The following is a 27541-nucleotide window of genomic DNA, read 5'->3' as shown; positions in this document are numbered from 1 at the left end:
ATAGATGGAGATTATATCCTCCATCTGTTCATAGTGATTACTAGATGGTACAGTGCTAGCTCTCTGGCTGATTGTCTCAATTTTATAGGATATGGTCTATAAACCCTAAACACCTCGCTGATCAATATGACTTTTCTTTCCTTTTCCCCACTGTGTTGGTTCCCCACATTCCCACTGATGTCAAGAGCCGAAGCAGTAAATGTCCCATTTCTGAAAAACTGGAAACGTGGCCAGTATGGCTTGAGAGACTAACAGAGATAGACATAATCTGAGTTAGACTATACTTGAGTTTCAATTAGATTTTAGTCCATAGAAAGGGAGAGCAGTATTCAGTGACTCAGTGGAGTTACTATGATAAAAAAGAAGTGAGATCAGTAATCAATTGGGAATTCAACCAGTCGTGATATGTGTACATAGGCACTAGTTAAAATAATTTATTTATTCTTTCCTGTAAAGCACTTTAATAACAAACTTCTATGAAGTGACATTTATGCGTTATGGCCAGTAATTTCCACAGGTAGATGCTTAGCTGTTTCTTAAGCTTGGAGATTTGGAGTGTATTAACTTCATGAACTTTAAGGAAAAATTATTGCTTTTTAGAAGGATTATTCAGTTACCCACTTCAGGCAAAACGCAATAAATCTTACGTTACACTAAAGCCAAGCATTAATCAGCAGACCGTGCAAGCATGAAGGCCCTGTTCTTCTGAATGTCCAGCAGTCTTAAGACAATTCCTTGTCTTCATTTTATTGCTGAAAGGTACAGGTGATCAATTCTTACTGTTCTGCAGCATTTTTTGCTTCTTAACCTCTGACTTGATTTTCTAAATTTGTTGTAACCCTTAGTTGTCTTTATGCATTCTGATAGTAGTTAAAATTCTGTTCCCCTTTTAAGCAAGTTCTGTATAAATATACAGAGAAAGGCAAAATATTTCCTATTTTTCCCCTTAACTCCTGTACTTTGAAAATTTTTAGGAGCCATTTTCAGTATTTTTTTTTAAATATTTTTAGTACAAATATTGTTCTCTGTTTGAATACTCTTGTTTTCACTAGTGGCAAAAATTTATGAAACTCAACTTTGGTCCACTAACCATAAAAACGCATAAAAAGCTGCCATTTGTTAAGTATTTATTTCAACATATTTTCAACTTAAATGTCAACTTACCATTTATGATTTGCTAGTTAATGCATGGGGAATGTGTTCTGCCTGGAAAGGGAGAATGGCTATCTAGAAAAACAAGAATAAGAAAGCTGTTTTCTAAACTAAGTCTTCGTGTGAGGATTTTATTTTTTTTGTTCATATTTTAATGCATTTTGCACAGCCAAAAAAACTCCTGGCAGTTACACTGAAATGGCTTGTTCCTCCTCAGTGTTTGTATGGTGAAGAACTGCTTGCAAAGTCAGTGCAAGCAACTTTTTGTTTATTTGTACTGGTAATCTTACAGACTGGAAGGATCCCATTACATTATATCACTGCAGTCTGATGAATGTCAACAGTAATGAGAAGCTAAGAAAATATTTTTCAAGGATGTAAATTAAAGCCTTCTTGGTGAGGATAAAATAGAAATATTCACACTGCAAGAAGAAATTAGGGCATATTTCGTTGGTTAACATGTCTTTTCTTGGTCTTGCAGTCAAGGTACTTTTACTCACTTTTCAGTAGATGGTGCCAGAGTCAAAGTAACCTCTCTTCACTCTGAAAGACTATTTTATGTTTGCTAGTTGTGTTAAAATGTAATTAAAAATGCTGTTAGTGGACATACACAAGGAAGAGGTTTTGTGTCAGAAACCTCTTTTGGTGAATATCATGGTACTTGATTTAATCTTTAAACCCTTGATATAAGCTTAGAAAGCAAAGAGCTGATATGTAACAATTTTGAAATAAGCTGCTACTGAATCTGCTTTGCCTGATAACTCCAGATTTTGCATGACAGAGCAGACCTGCTGGAAACAGAAGGAAATAGAAATCATAAAGCATGAAACTGATTGTGAAACAAAACACCACACAGAGATAACACTCCCAAAGCCCCCTTAGCTTTGAACGTCTCATAGTATTCTTGTGGCAACTATTAATATTTATTTTTTCTACCATTCACACATCTTTGCCCTTGTTTGTTGAAACATTTCTGTGCCTTGGAAGAGGAAAGGCAGATTAGCAGCTCTGTTTCTTGAGGTAAAAACTGAAAGTCCCCTAATTAGCAAAAAAAGAGCTGAGGTTTTTGTATTTGATGTTTCCATTTTACTCAACAACACGTTAGCTATTATACTTGCAAAACAATGGAATATTTTATTTCCTGGTTCACAAAAATATGTGAGATTTGGAATGATGCTTTTGAAAATAGTATGTGAGGGTTAAAAAGAGTACGAAAGATAGAAATCTCAAGATAACAGGAGATTTGAGAAAAGCAACATAACAGGCTTCAGAGGCTTAAGGTGAGAATTGAGAACAATTAATAGCATTAGTCAAAATCATGTTCCCTGAAGTATTGCTATGGATTTCCAAAATAAATTTTTCAACTAATTTGGTGATGTGTAACTGAAGGGAAAAAAAGCCAAAAAGATTAAAAAAATTATTTTTGTCAGGAATATGGCAATATAAGATGTAGGAGACTTTTAAACATGGCATTTCTTTATCTAAGTTTGTCTCCCAGTCTTCTCAACAGATGCTGGTTCCTGTGGGTTCTGGAGCTGCCCAGATCTATCTCAAGGCAGATCTTTTAAACTCATCTACTAGTTTGTATCTGGCTTTGCTTGGCTTTTGGGACATCCGAGGTCCTCAGGATGAGTCCTGCGGTTGAGAACCCCTGAAATGGCATCCCTAAGGATGGAGCCAGACCCACTTTCTCCAGAGGAAATAAATACCCAGCTTTGAGAAATTTCACTTACTATTGTCCCTGAAGTCTCTCAGAGATATCCTCTGGCATGGTTTCTAACCAGCTCTCATTGGAAACATTCCTACAAATATCGTCTACTATTCTGAACCTCTTGCTTTTCATCCGTATGTTGTCTTTGCTCCTGGTCTAATTTTGGAATTTCTTTTGCTGTTTATTTGCAATGAATCCCTAGATGACATTCAGCTCAGCACTCCAGCTCATTCTGTATTAGGGTGACAATCCCAACCAAAATATAGGTCTGGATGCAGTGGTACAGATAGACCAGTTCTCACTGATTTTGTCATGCTGCATCCAGATGATGATCATCCATTTGCTTTAGTAAAAGGAAGTTTCAACTTGTTTGTTTGCTAGTTATGTTAAGGCAAAAGGATTTTTTAAACTGTAACACCAATTGAGGTAAGATCAGGTAGCTACCTAGAGTTTTTTTTTTCTACATTAAAAGATCAGTACTTTTGTGGAGGAGTGTAAACATTAACCTTTCTTAGCGCTCAGTTGCCTGACAGGCTTTTCTCAGAGGGAGAGAATACAGTGTGATGGCTAGGTCAGCAACATCACATCATCATGTTGGCTTTCTGCTGTGCTTGTGATTACAGAATGTTTATTTGTATAAGCTTGGTTGGCATCTGTAAGCCTGCAGACTTAAGCTTTCCAGTATTTGGGCTGGACAAGGCAGGACAAGCAGTGGAAGACCATCAAACTTGCTACAGCTTCAGCCCTGTTCAGGCTCAGCTGTGCTACCAAATAGTGTTTCAGTGTAGTAGCCACAAGTCCAATGATGTTTGCTCTACAGTATCTCATCTGTCACCTCTGTAGTAATGATCATTTCAGAAACTCTGAAATCTTGCCATATTCTGGTGCTATATACTGCCTTCAGGATGGGAGAAAGGATACAGATTGCTGGCTATGGTCCAGTTTTTATCTAGACCAGACAACACTATTTTGTTCTCCACTTTGAAATGCAGTTAACTGACAGGCCTAGTTTATTGTACATTGCAATGGAAATTTCAGTCTGGGAGTTGACTAACAAAATGTGTGACTAAGTCAATATGCTGACAGCAGGCAACTATGCGAACCATTTTCAGCGTAACTTGTATATATTGTGTTGTGTGTGATTCCCACTAAAAGTATTACTCAAATAGCCAGTCAGGAGCTTCCTCCTGCCTTCACAGCTGCTTGATCAAGTGAATTGAAGCTGTATGCATTACTGCATGTAGAACCTGTATGTCCATGTAAGGATTTAGAGAGGTGTATACAACTAGTAATGTTTTGGGATCTTTCTAGTCAGCCTCTAACACACTAAGACAATTCATTCATCACAGTATCACAGTATCACAGTATGCTAGAGATTGGAAGGGACCTCGAAAGATCATCTAGTCCAATCCCCCTGCCGGAGCAGGAACACCTAGATAATGTTACACAGGAATGTGTCCAGGCGGGTTTTGAATGTCTCCAGGGAAGGAGACTCCACAACCTCCCTGGGCAGCCTGTTCCAGTGTTCCGTCACCCTCACTGAGAAGAAGTTTCTTCTCAAGTTTAAGTGGAACCTCTTGTGTTCCAGTTTGTACCCATTACCCCTTGTCCTATCATGTCCTCCAGGCATGTATGTAGCTGCCTAGAAAAAACACTTTTTGTTAACTTTGCTAAGTGTGGCCACAGTTACATAACATTAGTTGGTGACAGGTAGAACCAGCTTTGTCCAATAAAACACTTTCTGATTGATCACAGCAGCACATTTTTAAACCTTCCTTCAGTTTAGTAGAGTGTGAAGAGTATGCTTTAATAATAATGACTTTTTATGTACAGCTTCCTACCCTTAAATAACTCCACACTTTGAAAACAGAAATAGTAACATGAGGAGGAAAGTGATTAATCCAAGACTTTTGCTCACCAGCTAAGCAGCAGTTCCTGGACTAGAACTCCCTCTCCCAAACTAAATCCCTTTTAGTTACCCACAAGGCAGTTGCTGCTCCAGCCGTAACCGGGTAGATGTATAAGAATTTATAAATAGAGTATCTGTATGCTAATGGATCTGAACCATTAGATCATTTCCCTGTCTGAAGTGATTTGGATACAGGACTCTCTGTGATTTCTTCACATCTCTACATTCAGGCTGTGTTTCCATTCTTGCAGAACATTCAGAAGAAAGGGAGAAAGATGCCCTCAGCATATGTGTAAAGCGTTGTACAAAGTAATACCAAGATAATGAAACAAATCATGCAAATACTGTATTGCAGGCTTCAGAGTCAATGACAGTCCAAATTATACAGAAAGGTAATCTCTTTACAGTACACTGTAAGTTGCAGTAATGAAGTAATATGGCTACTTAAGCACATTGAGTTCAGTGACGGATTAGCATAGTCAGTTCCTGAGAGCCCAGAAAAGCCTCTAACTGGAAAGGACCACCCAGTTCACCGGCTGCAGTCTCTTCAATCAACGGCAACCACTCAGGAGCTGAAGTATTTGTAACATCCTCAAGCAAAATTTAAACTGTAGTGAAAGGTCAGCAGCCAAACCTATTCTCATTCCTAGCAGGAAACAGAGCAACACAGATGACTCTGTGCATTTCATCTTGAACTGTGTCATGTGACATGGAATTTTCTTCGTTGTTTTGTGGATAAAATTGGTTGGGCTAGATAAAAGTGACTGAAGAGCCATAATCACCTAAAACCCTTTTAGTCTCCTAGGCCTGGAACCTTTGTAGCTGTAATAGTCTAATGGAAAATATTTGAGGACTGGTTAATTTTGTGGCTATTGTAGAGTGAAGATGAAAGAAGTTTTTAATAATATATTCCTGCTGTTGTCCAACACATTGCTGCCTCCATGAATGCATGTGGAGTACTCTCTGTAGACAGTGGAGGTAACTTAGTGCAATGGGATGGGAAAGAGGGTGTCACTGGTTATAATTCAATTGTCACAGAATGCCTGAGGTTATTCTAGCAGACACTTTGTACAGCTTCAAGATCTGAAAGCACTTTGGTGATGCAAATTGCTAAATGCTGGATTTGATTTGTTTGTTGGAAGCTCAGAATAAAAAGGATAACTTTAAAAGGGGTGTTAATTCTTTAGCTAGAAACAGTTGCCATCTCACCAGAGGCACATGTGTGTAGGATTAGCTCCTCTCCTAAGGCTTTGAAGCTGATCTGTAATATAAAAGAAAAATTTTGTAATATGCAGGGTCTCTGCTGACCTCCCGTATGAGGGGTAAGATTGGCAGTGACCATGTGGGTGGTAGAGTGGAAATTTCAATAAAGTATGGGTGGGAGCTCCTCTGATAATTTACATTTATACTGTGGCATTTCACAACATGAACTCAAGTTGATGCAGAGACTCAAATCCTCGTTTATTACCACCAAACCCTTTTTATCCCTGTTTGCTACTTTCCCAACCTGCACATACATACAACGTTCAACCTCACTGGCCACTGTGAAACTCTCCAGGTAAATAGTCCAATCACAATGTTGCAGACCCTCTCACAACCTCCACATCCTCTGGCCTACAGCTGAGATTCCCATCACAACTACATCCTGGCCCATCCTCCTGAGTGTGAAATACGAACTCACTCCTCTAAATGAGATAACAAGGTTTTATTGAGGTGCAAAGTCAATAAAGCAAAAGCAACAGTGCTGGGCGCGTGACCGTAGCCAGAGGCGCAAGTGATTAGCATTTGTTACAGGTTTATATACTTTCACTATTACATTAGTTACATACATATTCATAATTCCCACATATAGGCGGGGGATATTGTAACTAGCTTCAAGAATTTATTATCATAAGTCTCCTCCTCTTGGTGTCTGGCACGCTGCTCTATGGTGATTGTGGGCAGGAGTCTTGAGGATGAAGTAAACAGTCTTCCTCTTGTGAGTAGGGGTCTTCAAGATGAAGTAAGCAGTCTTCCTCACAGTGTACTTTTCACCTTTGGCACAGTTCGACCCCCCAGTAATCACACAACCAGCTATATCTGTAATTATTCTGATAACTATCAAAGATTTAAAACAGTGTGACCTTCCTCCAAAATTTATTGCAGGATGGGCAGACAAGGAGTATCTCAAGCTAGCAGATGCTTGGGAGGTTCTGTCGCTAAACTAACTGGTAAGTAGGATGGTGTGAAATAACTCATTCATGTTTAGTGGGGCCACTAAATCTGTTATCTCACCACAGACTTACAACACAAACATTGCTCTTTAAAGCTACTTTAGAAGACTAGTGTGAAACAATTAACTCACGTTTAGTGGGGCCACTACATTCCAGATTTACAGTATAAACATTATTCTCTTTCTGCAACCTAAGTTAAGCTAAAAAGTACTTTAACTTTGTTTTCCAGGCACTAGCTTTCCTTATATCAAGCTTCACCCCCCCTTTCTTTTACCTTTACGAATTCTTTTGCTATGTGACTCCGTTTTGATCGAGATCTGAACCTTTTTAACTTGTTGTCTAGTCTTGTGTCTTTAGCGTGTTTTGTTTCTGTTATTGTAAACTCATACAGTTATATCCACATAACTGTTAGAGAAGGTGGCGTTTTTACAATAAAATAATCATATAAAATAGTAAAATGATTATATTTGAGAAATTTATAAATCAGTAGTGAGGCTTTGTATATTAGAAGACGTTGTAACTTTGCCGTTTTGTATCATAGTTACTCTGTAACTAAATGATACAATGGTAGTCTTGGTAGCAAGAGCTAATGTAACTGTATATGGTGAGGGGAGTATGGGTGTATGTATTGTAAAACTCTACCCGAGCAGAACCTAAGTTTAAGATAGCCAAAAAGGGCATACCAGAAGCATCCTGGTGAAGGTAAGAGAATGCTAACGTCCGGAAGACGACTGGGACCTAGCCAAGTAGAGGAAAGGTGAAAAGGACAACCTGAGGAAGACTTCTTACTTCATCTGAGGAAGACTCCTTACTTCATCAGGGCGACCACCAGAGGGGGCTGCGCAAGCGCAAAGGAGGCTTATGTCAATAGACTGATGTAGCAATCCTTGATGCATATGTATTAGTCAATGATGTAATCTGTGTTGAATATGTATTAGTTACGAAATTTTTAGTGTATAAATTGCGAACGCGATGTGACGGGAGTCGGAACCAGATTTGGGTGCGTACCCCTGGTTCCCGGCGCCTCAATAAAGCACCTCATATAACCATCCCGCTGGTTATGTGTTTGTCTCGACGCTAACATAACCACACCTATGATTTGCAAAAGCCAATACATTTATGTGTTTATTGATTCGGAGAAAACTCCAGGAACAAACTCGCCAACAGAGTTTCAAGTTGACAAGCAGGTATTCTTTATTGCGGCGCCGGGAGACACGGGGGATAGCTCCTCCCCAAATTGCTATACAGGTCATCCTTATATGGTCACTGAGCATGTTACATCATTTTCCAAAAAGTTTCTGGCATGCATACAAAAATGTGGTGGTCTTTAAGGGTCGTTTATTTTCCCAACAAGCTTAATTAACATTACAGACATAGCATTCATCCTGGCCTTCTACTTACCAGTTAGTTTAACTGCTCTCATCCTGGACATCTGCTAGTCCTGGATACTCCCTAATAGGTGCTTATACCAGCTTAATGGGTTTATTAACACCCCAAACATAACAATCATCCTGTCCTTTTACTTATCAGTTAGTTTATCTGTGCCTACCCTGGACATCTGCTAGTCCCAGATACTCCCCATCCCCAGCTCCTGTCCTTCTATTCTGCTTTTCTCACACCTTTTGTACTGAGGTCACAGTATCACAGTATGTTAGAGATTGGAAGGGACCTCAAAAGATCATCTAGGGAGCAGGAACACCTAGATAATGTTACACAGGAATGCGTCCAGGCGGGTTTTGAATGTCTCCAGGGAAGGAGACTCCACAACCTCCCTGGGCAGCCTGTTCCAGTGTTCCGTCACCCTCACTGAGAAGAAGTTTCTTCTCAAGTTTAAGTGGAACCTCTTGTGTTCCAGTTTTTACCCATTACCCCTTGTCCTATCATTGTTTGCCACTGAGTAGAGCCTGGCTCCATCCTCGTGATACTCCCCCTTTATATATTTATAGACACTTATAAGGTCCCCCCTCAGTCTCCTCTTCTCCAAGCTATAGAGACCCAGCTCCCTCAGTCTTTCCTCATAAGGGAGATGCTCCACTCCCTTAATCATCTTCGTTGCCCTGCGCTGGACTCTCTCCAGCAGCTCCCTGTCCTTCTTGAACTGAGGGGCCCAGAACTGGACACAATACTCCAGATGGGGTCTCACCAGGGCGGAGTAGAGGGGAAGGAGGACCTCTCTCGACCTACTAACCACCGCCCTTCTAATACACCCCAGGATGCCATTGGCCTTCTTAGCCACAAGGGCACAGTGTTGGCTCATGGTCATCCTGTTGTCCACTAGGACCCCCAGGTCCCTCTCCCCTACACTGCTCTCTAACAGGTCGTTCCCCAACCTATACTGGAACCTGGGGTTGTTCCTGCCCAGATGCAGGACTCTACACTTTCCCTTGTTATATTTCATCAAGTTATTCCCTGCCCAACTCTCCAGCCTGTCCAGGTCTCGCTGGATGGCAGCACAGCCTTCTGGCGTGTCAGCCACTCCTCCCAGCTTAGTGTCATCAGCAAACTTGCTGATAGTACACTCAATTCCCTCATCTAAATCATTGATGAATATATTAAATAATACTGGTCCCAGTACTGACCCTTGAGGCACTCCACTAGTTACAGGCCTCCAACTAGACTCACCCCATAGACTACAACTCTCTGGCTTCTCTCCTTCAGCCAGTTCGCAGTCCACCTCACTACCTGATCATCCAGTCCACACTTCCTCATTTTAGCCGTGAGGATGCTGTGGGAGACTGTGTCAAATGCTTTGCTGAGGTCAAGGTAGACCACATCCACCGCTCTGCCATCATCCATCCACCGTGTTATTTCCTCATAAAAGGCTAAGAGATTGGTCAAACATGATTTCCCCCTGGTGAAGCCATGTTGACTGCCCCTCATAACCTTCTTATCCTTGATATGCCTTAAGATGGTACCAAGGATAAGGTGTTCCATCACTTTCCCAGGGATGGAGGTGAGGCTGACCGGTCTGTAGTTACCCGGGTCCTCCTTCTTGCCCTTTTTGAAGACTGGAGTGACATTTGCTTTCCTCCAGTCCTCAGGCACCTCTCCCGTTTCCCAAGACTTGGTAAAGATGATGGAGAGTGGTCTAGCAATGACTTCCGCCAGTTCCCTCAGCACCCGCGGGTGCATCCCATCTGGACCCATGGATTTATGGATGTCCAGATTGCTCAACTGGTCTCTAACCCATTCCTCATCGACTAAGGCAAACCGCTCCGTCGACCTGACTTCATCTAAGGTCTCAGGGGTACAGGGCTCTTCAGGACTGCCCGCAGCAGAGTAGACAGAGACAAAGAAGGCATTCAGTAACTCTGCCATCTCTTTATCTTCTGTCACCAGGGCACCCATCTCGTTCATCAGTGGGCCTACATTGCCTCTGGTGTTAGTTTTGTCTGCCATGTATTTGAAAAAGCTCTTTTTGCTGTCCTTGACCCTTCTCACCAGGTTTAATTCTAAGGATGCCTTAGTCCTCCTAGCTGCCTTCCTACATCCTCTAGCAGCAGCCTTATATTCCTCCCAAGTGGCCAGCCCCTCCTTCCATGACCTGTAAACTCTCCTCTTCCACTTGAGCATACCCAGCAATTCCCTATTTAGCCACGCAGGTCTCTTGGCCCTCTTCCTTGTCTTCCTACGTGTCAGGATGCTCCGATCTTGAGCACGGAAAAAGCAGTCCTTGAATGTCAACCAACTATCTTGGGCCCCTTTACCTTCAAGCAGCCCTGCCCATGGGATTTCCCCTAGCAATTGCTTGAAAAGGCCAAAGTTTGCCCTGCTAAAGTCCAGGGTTGCAATTCTACTTGGTATTCTACTAGTCCTGCCACACAAGATCCTGAACTCCACCATCTCGTGGTCGCTGCAACCAAGGCAGCCCTCAACCCTTACTGCTTTGACCAGATCCTCCTTATTAGTGAGGATGAGATCCAGCAGCGCTCCTCTCCTGGTCGGCTCATCCACCATTTGCAGGAGGAAGTTATCATCCATACACTGGAGGAACCTCCTGGACTGCGGCTGGGTTGCCGAGTGGTCCTTCCAGCAAACATCAGGGAAGTTAAAATCCCCCACGACGACCACGGCAAGTGACTGTGAGGCTGCTCTCAGCTGCCTGTAGAAGGCCTCGTAAACTTCCTCACCCTGATCTGGTGGTCTGTAACAGACACCCACAACAGTATCCCCCCTGCCAGCCTGCCCCTTAATTCTCACCCACAGACTCTCAACTCGCTCATCATCTGTCCCTGGACAGAACTCGGTGCATTGTAGTTCCTCCCGCATATAAAGAGCAGCCCCACCACCCCGCCTGGCTGGCCTGTCTTTCCTGAATAGGACATAGCCTTCCATGACTATATTCCAGTCATGTGAGCTGTCCCACCACGTCTCTGTAATTGCCACCAGATCATAATCTCCTGACTTAACACAGGTCCTTAAACTATGTCAACTACCTTCAAGCACCGCAGTTATTTTCCATTACAAAGCCATCAAACTTAACATTACTTAGAACTGATTACATTTTGTACTTTTGTGCCTCCTTGTCTCATTATCACACTGAGGTTTGCTTGTTTACCTTCCCTGTGCTTCAACATTCCAACTCATCGCCCCAGTGCTTGCCAAGCACCAAGGCCTCAGAGCTCATTCCCAAACTCTTTTTCATGCAAGTCTTATCACCTTCACTCCTGGTATCTCCCCCTTCTTTGTTTTGTATATTCACTATCAACACCTGCTTAAGTGCTCAATTAATAAGAAACTGTATAAGCTAATAAAAACTAACAAAACAAACCCTCTTAATACAGTTTTTTCACTCATGTTCCTAGCCTAGCAAATAAACAGTTAAAAGAGCAGTTAACATTCTGCACTAACAATTGGTTTCAAACTATATCATGAAAATACAGATACATATCCATTTTTACAGATCTTAACAAATCAATTTCTTCTGGCTGTGTTGTTATACCCCCCAGCCATCCCACCTGTCCACAGGATTCGAGGCTGCCATTGCTTCCAACAGCAGTCTGAAAGGACTTGTAGGTGTGGCAACCAACCGGCACAGGGTGTCTTGTCTTGTTGCATTGGCTATAGATGTTCTCTTTTGGCTGGGCAGGAAACCGCAGTAGGGTCAGTCCTCTTGTAATGAAGAGACAGAAGACGAGGCAGGATGAACCCATCGTGCAGGGACCCAACGCGGTCCTTTATCTCTGGAAACACAAGCATACCCTTGTCCCCAGGTTATTAAAGGGAAAAGACCTTCCCATTCATGAGTTTCAAGATAACGTTCTTTAACATGAGTTTTCCCCGATTCAAAATTCTTAGAACCCCTGAAATGGTGCTGTATAGGAGGTCCATCCTCCATCCAGCGATTTAAAGATTCAAAACATAACAAACTTTCATTATACGTTCTTGTGGAGTTGTCCTGGGTTCAGCAGTAGCAGTCATGTTTTTCCTTTGTGTTAGCTGGTGCAGTGCTGTGTTTTGATTTCCAGCCTGAGAACAGTGTTGGTGAAGCCGATGTTTTCGGTTGTCGCTAAGTGATGTTTACCCTGACCAAGGACTTTGTGAGGCTCATGCTCTGCCAGGGAGGAGGGGAAGCTGTGAGGAAGCAGAGATGGGGCGCCTGACCCGGGCTAGCCAGGGAGGTATTCCATACCACAGCACGTCATGCCCGGGGTGGGGGGTAACTGGGAGTTACCCGGAAGGACACGGGCTTCTGGGTGGGACTTATTTCTTGGCCGGTGGTATGGTATTCTCTTCCCTTGTTATTTTCCCTTATCATTGTTGAAGTTGATAGTAGCGGTGGTGATTTGTGTACATTGGTTGCTGGACTGTTCTTGTCTCAACCCGTAGGAGTTGCACCCTTTCAATCCTCCTCCCCGTTCCTCCGGGAGCGGGGAAGTGGAGAGCCCTGGTGGGGGGGGGGGACACGGACCTTGATTGTTGTCAGCTCGGCACCACTCACTGGGAGTGAGTGAACAAGTTACCTGACTGGGTTTAAACCACGACGGTTCTTTTTGGCGCCCAACGTGGGGCACGAGGGGTTGAGATAAGAACAGATCTGACAGGATTGATAGTCACTCCTCACAATGCTGATTTATTGGCTCTCAGAGTTGTTCCTCTTGATCTCACAGTTTCAGTATATTGTATCTTACTTCCATCCGGTATTTGCTGTATTAGTGTTTTTCAAGTGTGGGGCTTGGGCTAAGGATTTTGTCCCATTGTACTTTATGGTAATGACTTGTAATACAATAGAATCATTGATCATGAAACTGATCTGGCTTATGTTCCCAGTGTGGTCACCACCTTTATACTTTGGGAGGTATATGATGGAGGTGCTTAGCAATTACACATCTTTTTTCTCCTTCTCAGGTGCTCAACCTGTGAAGGAGACATCCTTTTACCCTCCCAGTCGTCCCCCCAGACCATTTACATTTGAGAGTTTTGAATTTTTTGAATGGCCTTTTAATGCTGTTGAGACTTGTTTGTTGATGGTGATGGGAATCACCATGCTAACACGCATACAGAGTGTGTTTTGCCCACTACTGATTTCAAGAGTTAAGCAGAGTCAGGTTTGCGTCTTGTCTGGGGTCAAACGACGATGTAGGAGGACCAAGAGATTTTCCCTGAGGCTGGACAGCCATGAGTGGCAGGGTGTGTGGGATAGTATGGGCAAGTATCTAGGTCGGTGGGCCCCTCCAGTACTTTCGAATTTCACTACTGAACAACTGCAAAATCCAGAAAAATTAGTAAAACGGAGTAAGGTCAAGGGACCTGCACAGGAGATTCAATTTTGGGAATAAAATGGCAAGATGGACATTGCGAGATCCCCACAGATGTGATCAAGATAACAGCAATGTCTCCACCAACTAATAAGAAAGAAACGCAAGCTTTCTTGGGTGCAGTGGGGTTCTGGAGAATGCACATCCCAAATTACAGTTCGATTGTAAGCCCTCTCTATCATGTGACCCGGAAGAAGAATGATTTTAAATGGGGCCCTGAGCAGCAACAAGCCTTTGAGCAAATTAAACGCGAGATAGATCATGCAGTAGCCCTTGGACCGGTCCGGACCGGTCCAGATGTAAAAACTGTACTGTACACTGCAGCTGGGGAGAACGGTCCTACCTGGAGCCTCTGGCAGAAAGCTCCAGGGGAGACTCGAGGTCGACCCCTCGGCTTTTGGAGTCGGGGATATAAAGGATCTGAGGCCAGCTATACCCCAACTGAGAAAGAGATACTGGCAGCGTATGAAGGGGTTCGAGCTGCTTCGGAAGTGATTGGCACTGAAGCACAGCTCCTCCTGGCACCCCGGTTGCCCGTGCTGGGCTGGATGTTCAAAGGCAGGGTCTCCTCTACACATCATGCAACTGATGCTACATGGAGTAAATGGGCTGCACTAATTGCACAACAAACTCGAATAGGAAATCTCAGTCGTCCAGGCATTCTCGAAGTCATCGTGGACTGGCCAGAGGGCAAAGATTTTGGAATGTCACCAAAGGAGAAGGTGGTGCACGCTGAAGAGGCCCCACCATATAATAAACTGTCAGAAAGTGAAAATCAGTATGCCTTCTTTACTGATGGGTCTTGCCGTATTGTGGGAAACCATCGGAGATGGAAGGCAGCTGTATGAAGTCCTGGACGACAAGTTGCAGAAACTGCTGAAGGAGAGGGTGAATCAAGTCAGCTTGCCGAGGTGAAAGCCATCCAGCTGGCCCTAGACATTGCTGAACGAGAAAAGTGGCCAGTACTTTATACTGACTCATGGATAGTGGCAAATGCCCTATGGGGGTGGTTGAAGCAATGGAAGCAGAGCAACTGGCAACGCAGAGGTAAACCCATCTGGGCTGCTGCACTGTGGAAAGATATTGCTGCCCAGGTACAGAACCTGGTGGTGAAGGTACGTCATGTAGATGCCCATGTACCCAAGAGTCGGGCCACTGAGGAACACCAGAACAACCAACAAGTGGATAAAGCGGCTAAGATTGAAGTGGCTCAGATGGACTTAGATTGGCAACATAAAGGTGAATTATTTTTGGGCCAGTGGGCCCATGACACTTCAGGCCATCAGGGCAGAGATGCAACATATAGATGGGCCCGTGATCGAGGGGTGGACTTAACAATGGACACTATTGCCCAGGTTATTCATGAGTGTGAAACATGTGCTGCAATTAAAGAAGCCAAACGGTTAAAGCCTCTTTGGTATGGAGGACGATGGTTGAAGTATAAATATGGGGAGGCCTGGCAGATTGACTATATCACACTGCCACCAGCCCGCCAAGGCAAGCGCCATGTGCTTACCATGGTGGAAGCAACCACCGGGAGGCTGGAAACATACGCTCTGCCCCATGCCACTGCCCGGAACACTATCCTGGGCCTTGAGAAACAGATTTTGTGGCGACACGGCACCCCAGAGAGAATTGAGTCAGACAATGGGACTCATTTCCGGAATAACCTTATAGACACTTGGGCCAAAGAGCATGGCATTGAGTGGGTATATCACATCCCCTACCATGCACCAGCCTCTGGGAAAATCGAACGGTACAATGGGCTGTTAAAAACTACACTGAGAGCAATGGGTGGGGGAACTTTCAAGCATTGGGATACACACTTACCAAAGGCCACCTGGTTGGTCAACACCAGAGGATCTGCCAACAGGGCTGGCCCAGCCCAGTCAGAACTTTTACATATTGTAGAGGGGGACAAAGTTCCCGTGGTGCATATGAAGAATTTGCTGGGGAAGACAGTCTGGGTTATTCCTGCTTCAGGTAAAGGCAAACCCACTCGTGGGATTGCTTTTGCTCAGGGACCTGGATATACTTGGTGGGTAATGCGGGAAGATGGGAAAGTGCGATGTATACCTCAAGGGGATTTGATTTTAGGGGAAAACAGCCAGTGAACTCAATTGTATGCTGTTGTCTGCTGTGTAATGCTTTTATAGCCCATCAACTAGATGTCTCCAGGTCACCAGCGACTGGCCCTGACTTCCCTCCAGCTGTCATCCCAACAGAGAATGAACTTTGAACATCATGGGCCGAATGGACTCGGCAGCATTATAGGGATTGGTCCATGCACTAAGAAAATGATCTTTTCCTCTTGGTCTGTATGTATATGGATGTATATATGTGGGAGAGCGATGGTGTATTGAAAATGTGGGATCTGAGCATGATGTGAATGGTATGGAATAAGGGGTGGATAATGTCCTGGGTTCAGCAGTAGCAGTCATTTTTTCCTTTGTGTTAGCTGGTGCAGTGCTGTGTTTTGACTTCCAGCCTGGGAACAGTGTTGGTGAAGCCGATGTTTTCGGTTGTCGCTAAGTGATGTTTACCCTGACCAAGGACTTTGTGAGGCTCATGCTCTGCCAGGGAGGAGGGGAAGCTGTGAGGAAGCAGAGATGGGGCGCCTGACCCGGGCTAGCCAGGGAGGTATTCCATACCACAGCACGTCATGCCTGGGGTGGGGGTTAACTGGGAGTTACCCGGAAGGACATGGGCTTCCGGGTGGGACTTGTTTCTTGGCCGGTGGTATCGTATTCTCTTCCCTTGTTATTTTCCCTTATCATTGTTGTAGTTGATAGTAGCGGTGGTGATTTGTTTACATTGGTTGCTGGACTGTTCTTGTCTCATCCCATAGGAGTTGCACCCTTTCGATCCTCCTCCCCGTTCCTCCGGGAGTGGGGAAGCGGAGAGCCCTGGTGGGGGGGGGGGACACGGACCTCGATTGTTGTCAGCTCGGTACCACTCACTGGGAGTGAGTGAACAAGTTACCTGACTGGGTTTAAACCACGACAGGAGTTAACCCTGAACTCCCCCTTTTTTATTTTATGTATCTACTGTCAATACCTGCTTTATAACACTACCATTGTATTAGAATCTTTCTAGCTTTTGCTTTAGCATTTTCTAGCAGCTGCTGCAAATTTGCATGCTCTAACATCTCTTTTACAAGTGACAAATCCGTACAATTCTTATTAGCAACTGGCTAGTAAATACAGGTGGTTTATACACAAAACCACAGCCTCTAATAGCTATGTTACAAGCACACATATTCAAGTTGTTACTTTTCAGTTGCCCAAGTAATGTTTTGCAATCATTCGTTTTTCTCTTCCTCTTTCTTATTCTGCTCGGGGTATGCATGGTCAGCTCCTGTAGTTTTTCCACTCGTCTGTCCAGCTCATGGTAAGGCTTGACAAGCTTTGCAGGCAGCTGCCATGGACCTGTAGGTAGGAGGACACAAATATAACCCCTTCCCCAGTTTATCAGTTCTTGAGAATACAGGTTAGTGTTCCTTAAAGCAGAGGCATTCTGGTGCAGAAGGAATGTGAAGCAGCTGCAGAAGTAAACTGCAAAGTGTTAACAATCAAGGAGTTTGCTGTGTCATTACCCTTGGTTAAAGGGCCAGGCAGGTTGGAAACACAGGAGCTGCACTGGCTCCTTCCTTTTTCAGGTCTGCCTCTTCTTGGGTTTTTTTTCTTCTTCTTCTGCCACCCTGATGCTGCTTCGGTGGCAGCTGATAAAGCTTGTGGTTGGGCTACCCCTCTTGCTTTTTCAGTTAGCAGTTCTTGTTTCAACCAGTCTTTTCCTCCAAGTCCTGGATTCACCGCCAGGTTACCTTAAACACACTAAGCAGGGCTCCTCCCACGCACACAGCATGTTGCAGGCTGTCTTTAGGCTTTGTTTGTAGTGTTTCTACAAACTGCCCCAATACTTCAATAGATTGAAAGGGTGGTTGTTTTTTTTTCTTCACTCCAGGGCTCCTGTGTGCATCCTGGCCGCTCCACTGGTGGAGCGCTGGGAGCCAAATCGGAGGGCAGCTTCTTTTGAACATGGTTATCAAATAACTAAAGGGGCCTCACTGCCTTTTTAACATGCCCCCATTAAAAACTTTTATGCGAACCCGACAACAAAAAATACACAGAACACCATCTGCTCTCAACACACACGAACACAAGGGATCCTACAAGCACACTTCACACAATTACAATATTTGAAACACAAAATTCAGACACATCAGTATCACAGAGAGACTGTATCAAATGAGTTGTATATGGGGCTCCAAGTCCATGGTCCGTCACCGTTCGCCTGATAATCTTTGGTAAGAGCATAGGAGAGACCTTCCCACCGCGTGTCTTGATCGGCAGATGCACCACAGGGAAAGCACACAATCATCTATCTGCATCCCCCGCCCGTCTCGCTTCTCCCTTTACAGCTGCACATTTGTCATAAGGATCCGGGGTATATAAATCAGGCGCTTTTTCCTGATCCACAGGCCACAGGTCAAAAGGATCATACAGGTCAGCATCAGAATTATCAGGCGGGAGAACTACAGGAGCAACAACAGCAGACTGACTTTTTGATCTCACAGCAGAGTTCAACAAAGAGGGCAATGGTGAGGGAGCTGAAGGTGCCTCTTCTGCTCCCTATGATTGTGAGCCGGCATGAACTTTCAAAGTTTCAGAAATAACTCGCCACGAGCTCAATAAAGTGGCAGCAATTTAATCATTTTTTGTAACACAGTCCCACAGATTAACACCAAATTTATCCCAAATCTCCGGGGTATAAATATTAGTGGAATCAATAGAAGGATCGACTTTTGATGCCCAGAGAAGGATACTTTTCAATTCTTCCTTGTCAACTTTCTTCCTATACTGCTTAAGAATCATAGCAAAAACTTCTAGAACATTTCCCTGCTCTTTTGTTAAAGCAGACCCCGTAATTCTCAGCCGCTTACCCCCATCCTGCGAGACGCAATCCATACTGTTTGAATTTGCTTCCTTTCAGCGTACACCTTTGCTTACATTCAGCAAGCAGTTCGGCTGAGCTATGCCACCGGATCAACAGCTAGTCGGTTTTCATGCTCCACATGGTGGGCGCCATTTGTGGCATTTCACAACACAGACTCAAGATGATGCAGAGACTCAAATCCTCGTTTATTACCACTGATGCAGAGGGTTGACCAATGTACAGGGGGGTGGTACAGGGGGGTTGTACAAGGGGGTTGTGCAGGGGGGTTGTACAAGGGGGTTAGAGGAATTGGCTTGCTTAAACAAAAGTATTGTCTGTTGTAAATGCCTGCTAAGCAGAACAAAGACACCTGGTCCTATTGATAAGGAAAAGCAGACACCTGGTCCTATTGATAAGGAAAAGCAGACACTTGGTTCTATTGATAAGCAGCTATTGATAAGGAAAAGCAGGCGCCTGAATCTACTGATAAGGGGGAGAAGCAGAGGGTTTATGGCTGGGATACCGACCAAACCCTGAGGCCATACTGAAGACTAAAAGGTGAAAAGTTCAAGAAGAGGAAGACTCATTTACTTCATCTTGAGGACCCCTACCCACAGGAGGAAGACTCATTTGCTTCATCTTGAGACCCCTGCCCATGACCAGAGGGGGCACTGCGCAGGCGCAAAGGACCTTCTGGCTCATTATAATATGAAGCGGGGATAGGACATGAATATGTATAGGCGTGTTGTGCAACCTTATGAATATATATAACTTTAGAGAATAAATGTAGAGGGAAACAACACTGAGGCATGCATGACTTTGAGGAATTATCCCCGTGCGTCTCAGCGCTGAATAAAAAGCATACCTACTTTACAACTTTTAATGAGTCGTGGAGTTTATCTGTGCATCAATTTGGCGAGCCAGGCAGGAGATCTCTGTCAACTGCAAGACCGGCTGGGAGACGGATATCCTGGGCACCCCAGGCCACTTGCCTGGAGGAGCTCCACTTCTCGTCCGCTCACTGCAGGGACAGACAACAACCTGTGCCGGCTGCGGAAAAATGGTATGCTTGAAATTTATTTTAGTAATTTTTTGGGGTCTATAAGTCGTACGCTTGACCCAGGGCTTCTGGTAAGGCGCGCAGAGACATCTGGCGCACAGCGTAGCTCCCCTTGGTAGGTAGGGCTTGCAAGCAGGGGACTTGCCGACCGATAGAGCGAGAGTGGGTCGGGTGAGTTCAGGAACTTGCCAGCCGGGGGCGGCCTTAAACCAGGCGAGTTCCGGCTTTTCGCTGCATCTCAGATTTGGGGTGCCAGGATGAACCCGTTAATGACCATCATGGAAGCAGAAGGATAAGCGAAACCGATGTGTGAATGTGTGGGCCCCCGTGAGTGCTCTTGTGTGACTGAGACATAGCATAGCTACAAAGGAAGTGCAGAGTCCTAATCTGCGGTTCTGTATTCTCCACGAGGGGAGCGGCCGGAGATGGACGAAGTGTTTGTTTTCTGTCTTTTGTCTTGTATGTCTTGTTTGTAACTAAAGGCAGTTTAAGAATTTGGGGAGGGGACAACTACCCCTCCCACAGTGGCTAGCCTTACGCCAGACACCAAGAAAAGATTCTAAGTGTGCCTTGTGGGAGTAACTGTATGTGACGGTGGCATTGTGGATATTGTGGCTGTGTGCCTTGTGGGAGTGTAACTGTATGTGACGGTGGCATTGTGGATATTGTGCCTTGTGGGAGTGTAACTGTATGTGACGGCATTATATTTTACACGAATATTGTGACAGTGTGTCCACTGCAAAGTTTATTTTTGTCATTCAGAATTCTGGTGGGCCAGATATTGTTCAGGAGAAAATATAAAAAATGAAAATAATCGGAAATTTCTGGCTGGCCATTTCTTGGGGCCAAGAGAAAAGACTAGGTGGATTAATCTGTGGACAGAGCCACAGAGTCCTGGGGATTTCTCGGGAAGTTAGGAAAAACTGAGAGTTTGTAAAAAGTATCAAAGAGATTTGAGGAGAAAGTAAAATGGGAATAAACCAAAGTAAAGAAATACTAAGAAAGAGCCCCTTAGGGTGTATATTGGTACATTGGAAAGAAATTACAGGACCTGGGGGCTCAGAAAATAAGAGAACCCTGATTAAGTACTGTAATCAGTGGTGGCCTCTCTATAAATTAGAAGATGGGGCTAAGTGGCCACTTAATGGGACACTGGATTTATAATACTGTGTTACAATTAATGTTATTTTTAAGGAGGGAAGGGAAGTGGGATGAAGTATCATATGCAGGTATGTTCTTCACTCTCCAAAACCACCCGGAATGGCAGAGAGCCTGTGGAATAATACCACCTCAGGATCCCTTGGTATTATCCCTTGAAAGGGATAATAAAGAAAACAAAATTAAGCCTAAACGATGCTGCTCATCATGTGTTATAGGTCAGAGATGTACTAAACAGGATAAAATTTACTATGATGCAAACCAGGAATTAATAGATGTGTTTAAGCCTCCACCAAAGAGACAGGTGGACACGGACTCGGAAGACATCATTACTCCCCTGGGGAGTCCGGTCTCCTCATGAACCGGACAGAACCAGCAAAAACATGTCCTGCAAGCACCTCTGCAGGAAGCAGTAGGACCTGAAGGAGTTCCAATGCTGATTGAAGTACCTTTCTCCACCTTGGATTTGGAAGTATGGAAAAAGGTGGCAAAGGATTATCGTAATGATCCTGTAAGCACTATGAAACATTTGCAGTTCATTATAAAGCAACATAATCTGGATTGGAGAGATACGCAGTTACTGTTAGAAGCAATGACAGAAACAGAAAAACAACTGATATTAAAAACAGCAGGAGATCTAGCTGAGGACTATTATAAAGTAAAACAAGAAGATGTAAGGGACTTTTTTCCACTTCAGGATCCAAAGTGGGATCCAAACTGTTCAGCAGAGTTAGAAAAATTACAAGCTTACCAAGAGTGGATTGTAAAAGGAGTCAAGAGAGCAATACCAAAAACCATAAACTGCTCAACACTATATGCAGTGAAACAAGGCCCTTCAGAATCACCATCAGAATTCTTAGATCGATTAAGGGATACTATGCGCCGTAGTATGCCATTAGACCCGGGATCAGAGGTAGGAATACAGCAGTTAGTATCTTTATTTTTAGGACAATCTACTGGGGACATTAGGAGGAAACTTCAAAAGTTACGACCAACAGAAGGAAGAAATTTAGAAATTTTGCTGGATGAAGCATGGCGAGTATTCAGTAACCAGGAAGACGGTTATAAGCAAGGAATGCGGAGATTGGTTGCTGTAGTGGAAGAAGGGGGAAGAAGAAAACAAAGACAACAACCCCACCTAAGTAAAGATCAGTATGCATTGTGTAAAAAGCTTGGACATTGGAAGAATGAATGTCCGGAAAACAAAAAGAACCGCTGTCCAAACAGGGCCACTAAAGGAAGGACGGTCACGCATGTGAAGGAAGAATGACGAGGACCAGAGGAATCTTCCCTAGCGGATCCACTGGTTATGATGAAGCTAGGGGACGAGGAGAAGGAAGTGGAATTTTTGATCGATATGGGTGCAACATACTCTGTTTTAAATAAAGCCTTAATGCCCTTAGGGGGTGACTATTATGGTAAAAGGGGCAACTGGCTAAAGTGAGAAGGCGTATTTTTGTAAACCATTGAAATAATCAATTGGGAAAGCAATGGGGCCTTCATAAATTTTTATATATGCCTAATCCCCCAAAAGCTCTCCTAGGGAGAGACTTACTGGAACATTTGGGAGCAATTATTACTTTCAAAGGAGGCGAGATCACTTTAGAAGTAAATGATCAGCAATATATAAATATGTTAAGTTTGGTTTTAATTGCCAATCATGTGGTGGAAGAAGTCAGGGAAGATGTATTGGATCAGGTATTCCCAGGGGTATGGGCTACGAACATACCTGAGAGGGCCAAAAATGCACCCCCGATACTGATTAAGCTCAAGGAAGGAAAACAGCCAGTCAGGATTAAACAGTACCCTCTGAAACAGAAAGATAGAGAAGGAATTTACTCAATAATTGAGAATTTTCTACAATTGGGACTGTTAAAGGAGTGCCAGTCTGATGTCAATACCCCTATTTTACCTGTTTAGAAACCTGATGGGTCATACCAAGTGGTACAGGACTTACGAGCTGTCAACAAAATAACTGAGGATCTTTACCCTGTAGTAGCAAAACCATACACTTTGCTAACATGCTTAACACCAGAGCTAACTTAGTTTGCTGTTCTAGATTTAAAGGATGCCTTCTTTTGCCTTCCTCTCCATGAAGCCAGCCAGAAAATCTTTGCATTTGAATGGGAAAGCCCTAAGAGTGGGCACAAAACCCAGCTCACATGGACAGTGTTGCCTCAAGGATTTAAGAACAGCCCCACTCTGTTTGGAGAGCAACTGTTAAAAGACTTAGAGTCCTGGCAGCAGGAGAAGGGAAGCTACTGCAGTACGCAGATGACATCTAGGACTTCCAGACGTGGGTAAACCATTCTTTTTATTTTCCCATGAGATACAAGGGATTGCCCTGGGAATACTAGCACAAGACTTGGGTCCATACCGACGAGCAGTTGCTTATTTTTCTAGGCAGTTAGATGTAGCGGCCAGAGGATGGCCTGGGTGCCTCAGAGCCGTCGCAGCAGTCGTGCTGAATATCCAAGAAGCATGCAAATTTACCTTGGGCCAGAAAATGACAGTGCTAGTGTCCCATACAGTGTCTGCAGTGTTGGAAATGAAAGGCGGGCACTGGCTTTCCCCTCAGAGGTTCCTGAAATACCAAGCCGTCATTGTGGAACAAGATGATATAGAGATAGTGGTAACTAACGTTGTCAGCCCAGCTTCTTTCCTTAGTGGAAATGAAGGAGAACCTGTACACCATGATTGCCTGACAAACCATTGAAGCCACATACTCCAATCGCAGAGACCTGAAGGATACCCCTTTGGACAACGCAGAAACCTGGTTTACTGATGGGAGCAGCTATAGCGCCACTGGATATGCAGTCACCACCTGCAGAGAAGTAATGGAATCTGGACATTTGCCACTAAACACCTCCACACAAAAGGCAGAACTGACCACACTGACTAGAGCTCTGGAACTAGCATAAGGGAAAAGGTTAAACAGACTCAAGATATGCATTCGGAGTTGTGCATGCACATGGAGCTATTTGGAAAGAAAGAGGACTGTTGAATTCACAAGGAAAAAAACATTAAACATGCACGAGAAATATTGAGACTGTTGGAAGCGGTCCAATTACCTGAGAAGGTGGCAATTATGCACATCAAGGCACACCAGAAGTTGAGCTCAGAATTAGAGGAAGGAAATGAGCTGGCGGACAGAGAGGCAAAAGAAGCGGCAAAGGGTGAGATAACGATTGAAGGAGCTTTAATTCCTGATGGGAAAATTTCTCTGGGAGGTAAACCAAACTATAATAAGGAAGATCAGAAATTGATTATAGATCAAGATGGAATATTTAATGAGGATGGGTGGACTAGTACACCACAGGGGAGGATAATTGTTCCCTCATCTTTGTTATGGGCCCTTATAAAAAATGAACATCAGAAAACACACTGGGGACTGGATGCCTTACCATCCAACAAGTAACTCAACAATGTGATCTTTGCCTTCAAACAAACCCCAAAATTACTCCCAAACTTAAATTAGGCCAAATTGGCAGAGGTAATGGACCAGGCCAACAATGGCAGATTGACTTTACGGAACTGCCAAGAAAAATGGGGTATAGACATTTGTTGGTACTAACAGACACTTTTTCAGGTTGGCCAGAAGCCTTTCCAACTAGAAGCGCACAAGCCCGGGAGGTAACAAAAATATTGTTACAGGAAATAACATCACGATATGGAGTTCCAGCCACTGTATTTTCAGACAGAGGACCACATTTTGTTTCAAAAGTGGTACAACAAATTAACAAGCATTTAGGTATTGATTGGCAACTTCATACTCCCTACCACCCTCAATCAAGTAGTCAGGTGGAGAAAATGAACCATCTAATTAAACAACAAATTGTGAAATCGGGTCAGGAGGCCAGTCTACCTTGGCCCCAGACACTTCCATTAGCTCAATTGAGAATTCAAACTAAACCAAGAGCTCGAGAAGGGTTGAGTCCTTTTGAAATTCTGTATGGAAGACCATATGGGGTCCAACAGGGAACGTCTCTCCAAGTGGGAGAAGAGACTATGAATATAATAGAGTTAGGAAAACAACTCAAGAAAATTGAAAAATATGTGGCTGGAACTTGAAACAGAGGACTGGACAGTCTGGTACATAATATACAACCTGGAGATTATGTGTATATAAAATCTTTCAGACCCACAGGGGAAGAAGATCTTGAACCGAGGTGGAAAGGGCCGTTCCAAGTACTACTCACAACTTTCACAGCTATCAAAATTAGAGAACAAAATGTCTGGATTCATCATACTCAAGTCAAGAAAGCTCCAAAGGCACCCTGGAAAATCACATCAAGCGGTACTAACAGACTGAAATTAAAACTAACTCACGAAAGATAGAGTGATCCATGGGTGTCAATACAATGTTGCAATTGTAATCAGAATATAAATCCGGGTAACATTTGCTACCTACAAGGGTAGTGCAGTGCAAGTGCTGCACATATTGCATGAAGCTTGGCCCAATTGTAATAGACATATATAGTTAAGTAGAATAGTTAAACTGAAGCGATTATTGATATTAATCCTCTATATCTGTACCATGGTCCAAGCCATAGAAAAAGAAACTTCAATACTGGGTTCGAATACGAATGTCTGGCTCACATGGGCAAACAAGACTGGGATTACTGATTTTTGTCTGACCTTGGCACAGGTGGTAAATCCCTTTCAAATGTGCCTAATTGGTATACCATACTTGAACCCCTTTGATTTTCAGGGATGGGTAAGGAATGACTCGATTCTAAATCTTAGCACAGTGATCAAAATGGTCAAGAGAGGTCATGGGACCGATTGGACAGTTGCATCAGCCCAAATGGGTGTAATAATAAAAAACTTAAATTATTCTACTATCCCAGTGCAAGAACTCCAACCCCTGGGATCTGACAAAACTAAGAGCTGTATAACTTTTAATACATGGTCAAGCAAAGTCCCTGAGACCAAGGTAACTAGTGGGAAGACATGGTATCATAATATAACCGCTTACTGCTCAGGATCATCTCCAAAGTTACGATACAATGATAAAATACCTAAAGCTCTACCCCCAGGACATTTCTTGATATGTGGAGACCATGCATGGCCAGGAACTCCTTCCAAACCCTTTGGAGGACCATGTTATCTAGGTAAATTGTCCCTGTTTGCAGCCTCCAAAAGGCATTTAGTCCAGGGCATGAAGGACAGCCTCCGCAGAAACAAACGATCCATTGGGCAATTAGGCCCGAATTGCGATAACACTTTAAGAATCTGGAATCACACAGCAAGATATTTGGCGGCATTATTTGTACCAAGTATAGCTGCAGGGAAAGCATTGGCAGATATACATCATTTGGCATGTTGGGCGGCTAAGCAATTAAATATAACTTCAGATGTGATATCCTCACTTGCCACAGACACAGATAGTGTAAGACATGCATCTTTACAAAACTGAGCAGCAACTGACTTTTTATTATTGGCCCATGGACATGGTTGTGAGGATTTCGAAGGCATGTGCTGCATGAACTTATCTGATCATTCTGAATCAATTCATGCTAAGCTGCGAAAATTGCAGGAAAATATGCAAGAGCTTAGAATTGTTGGAGGAGGATTGGATGAATGGTTAAATAACCTAGGAGTTACTGGATGGTTCAGGGACATGCTGAAACAAGGCCTTTTATCTATAGGACTACGCATTTTGATGATTGTAGATTGTATAATACAATGTATATCGAAATCACTTCATAAATCGATAGAAGGGACATGAATAGCTCTGTCATAAATAATATAGTAAAAGAATTTACTAACTTTATAGAAAAAAGGGGGGATTGATGCAGAGGGTTGACCAATGTACAGGGGGGTGGTACAGGGGGGTTGTACAAGGGGGTTGTACAGGGGGGTTGTACAAGGGGGTTAGAGGAATTGGCTTGCTTAAACAAAAGTATTGTCTGTTGTAAATGCCTGCTAAGTAGAACAAAGACACCTGGTCCTATTGATAAGGAAAAGCAGACACCTGGTCCTATTGATAAGGAAAAGCAGACACTTGGTTCTATTGATAAGCAGCTATTGATAAGGAAAAGCAGGCGCCTGAATCTACTGATAAGGGGGAGAAGCAGAGGGTTTATGGCTGGGACACCGACCAAACCCTGAGGCCATACTGAAGACTAAAAGGTGAAAAGTTCAAGAAGAGGAAGACTCATTTACTTCATCTTGAGGACCCCTACCCACAGGAGGAAGACTCATTTGCTTCATCTTGAGACCCCTGCCCATGACCAGAGGGGGCACTGCGCAGGCGCAAAGGACCTTCTGGCTCATTATAATATGAAGCGGGGATAGGACATGAATATGTATAGGTGTGTTGTGTAACCTTATGAATAGTATAACTTTAGAGAATAAATGTAGAGGAAAACAACACTGAGGCACGTATGACTTTGAGGAATTATCCCTGTGCGTCTCAGCACTGAATAAAAAGCATACCTACTTTACAACTTTTAATGAGTTGTGGAGTTTATCTGCACATCACCACCAACCCTTTTTATTCCCCTGTTCGGTACTTTCCCAACCTGCACATACATACAACATTCAATCTCACTGGCCACTGTGAAACTCTCCAGGTAAATAGTCCAATCACAATGTTGCAGACCCTCTCACAACCCCCACAATCTCTGGCCTACAACTGAG

The 27541-nt window shown here is 43.7% G+C and overlaps 1 protein-coding gene across 1 annotated transcript; it reads left to right on the top strand.

Annotated features, from left to right (window-relative positions):
* Positions 1–21329: 21329 nt before the first annotated feature.
* On the top strand, positions 21330–24967 carry LOC130610217 (uncharacterized). The gene is given in 6 exon segments (XM_057429902.1): positions 21330–22038; positions 22192–22302; positions 22338–23196; positions 23300–23528; positions 23976–24126; positions 24375–24967. Coding segments are annotated over 6 exon segments (2652 nt in total).
* The last annotated feature ends 2574 nt before the right edge of the window (positions 24968–27541 follow it).

The sequence above is a fragment of the Pezoporus wallicus genome, unplaced genomic scaffold (assembly GCF_028554395.1).
Source record: "Pezoporus wallicus isolate ANWC-B61680 ecotype Strahan unplaced genomic scaffold, APGP_CSIRO_Pwel_v1 contig_5690, whole genome shotgun sequence".
In the NCBI taxonomy this organism is placed as follows: domain Eukaryota; kingdom Metazoa; phylum Chordata; class Aves; order Psittaciformes; family Psittacidae; genus Pezoporus; species Pezoporus wallicus.
Note: the sequence above shows the minus strand (reverse complement) of the source record. Positions and strands in the feature narration are given on the sequence as shown.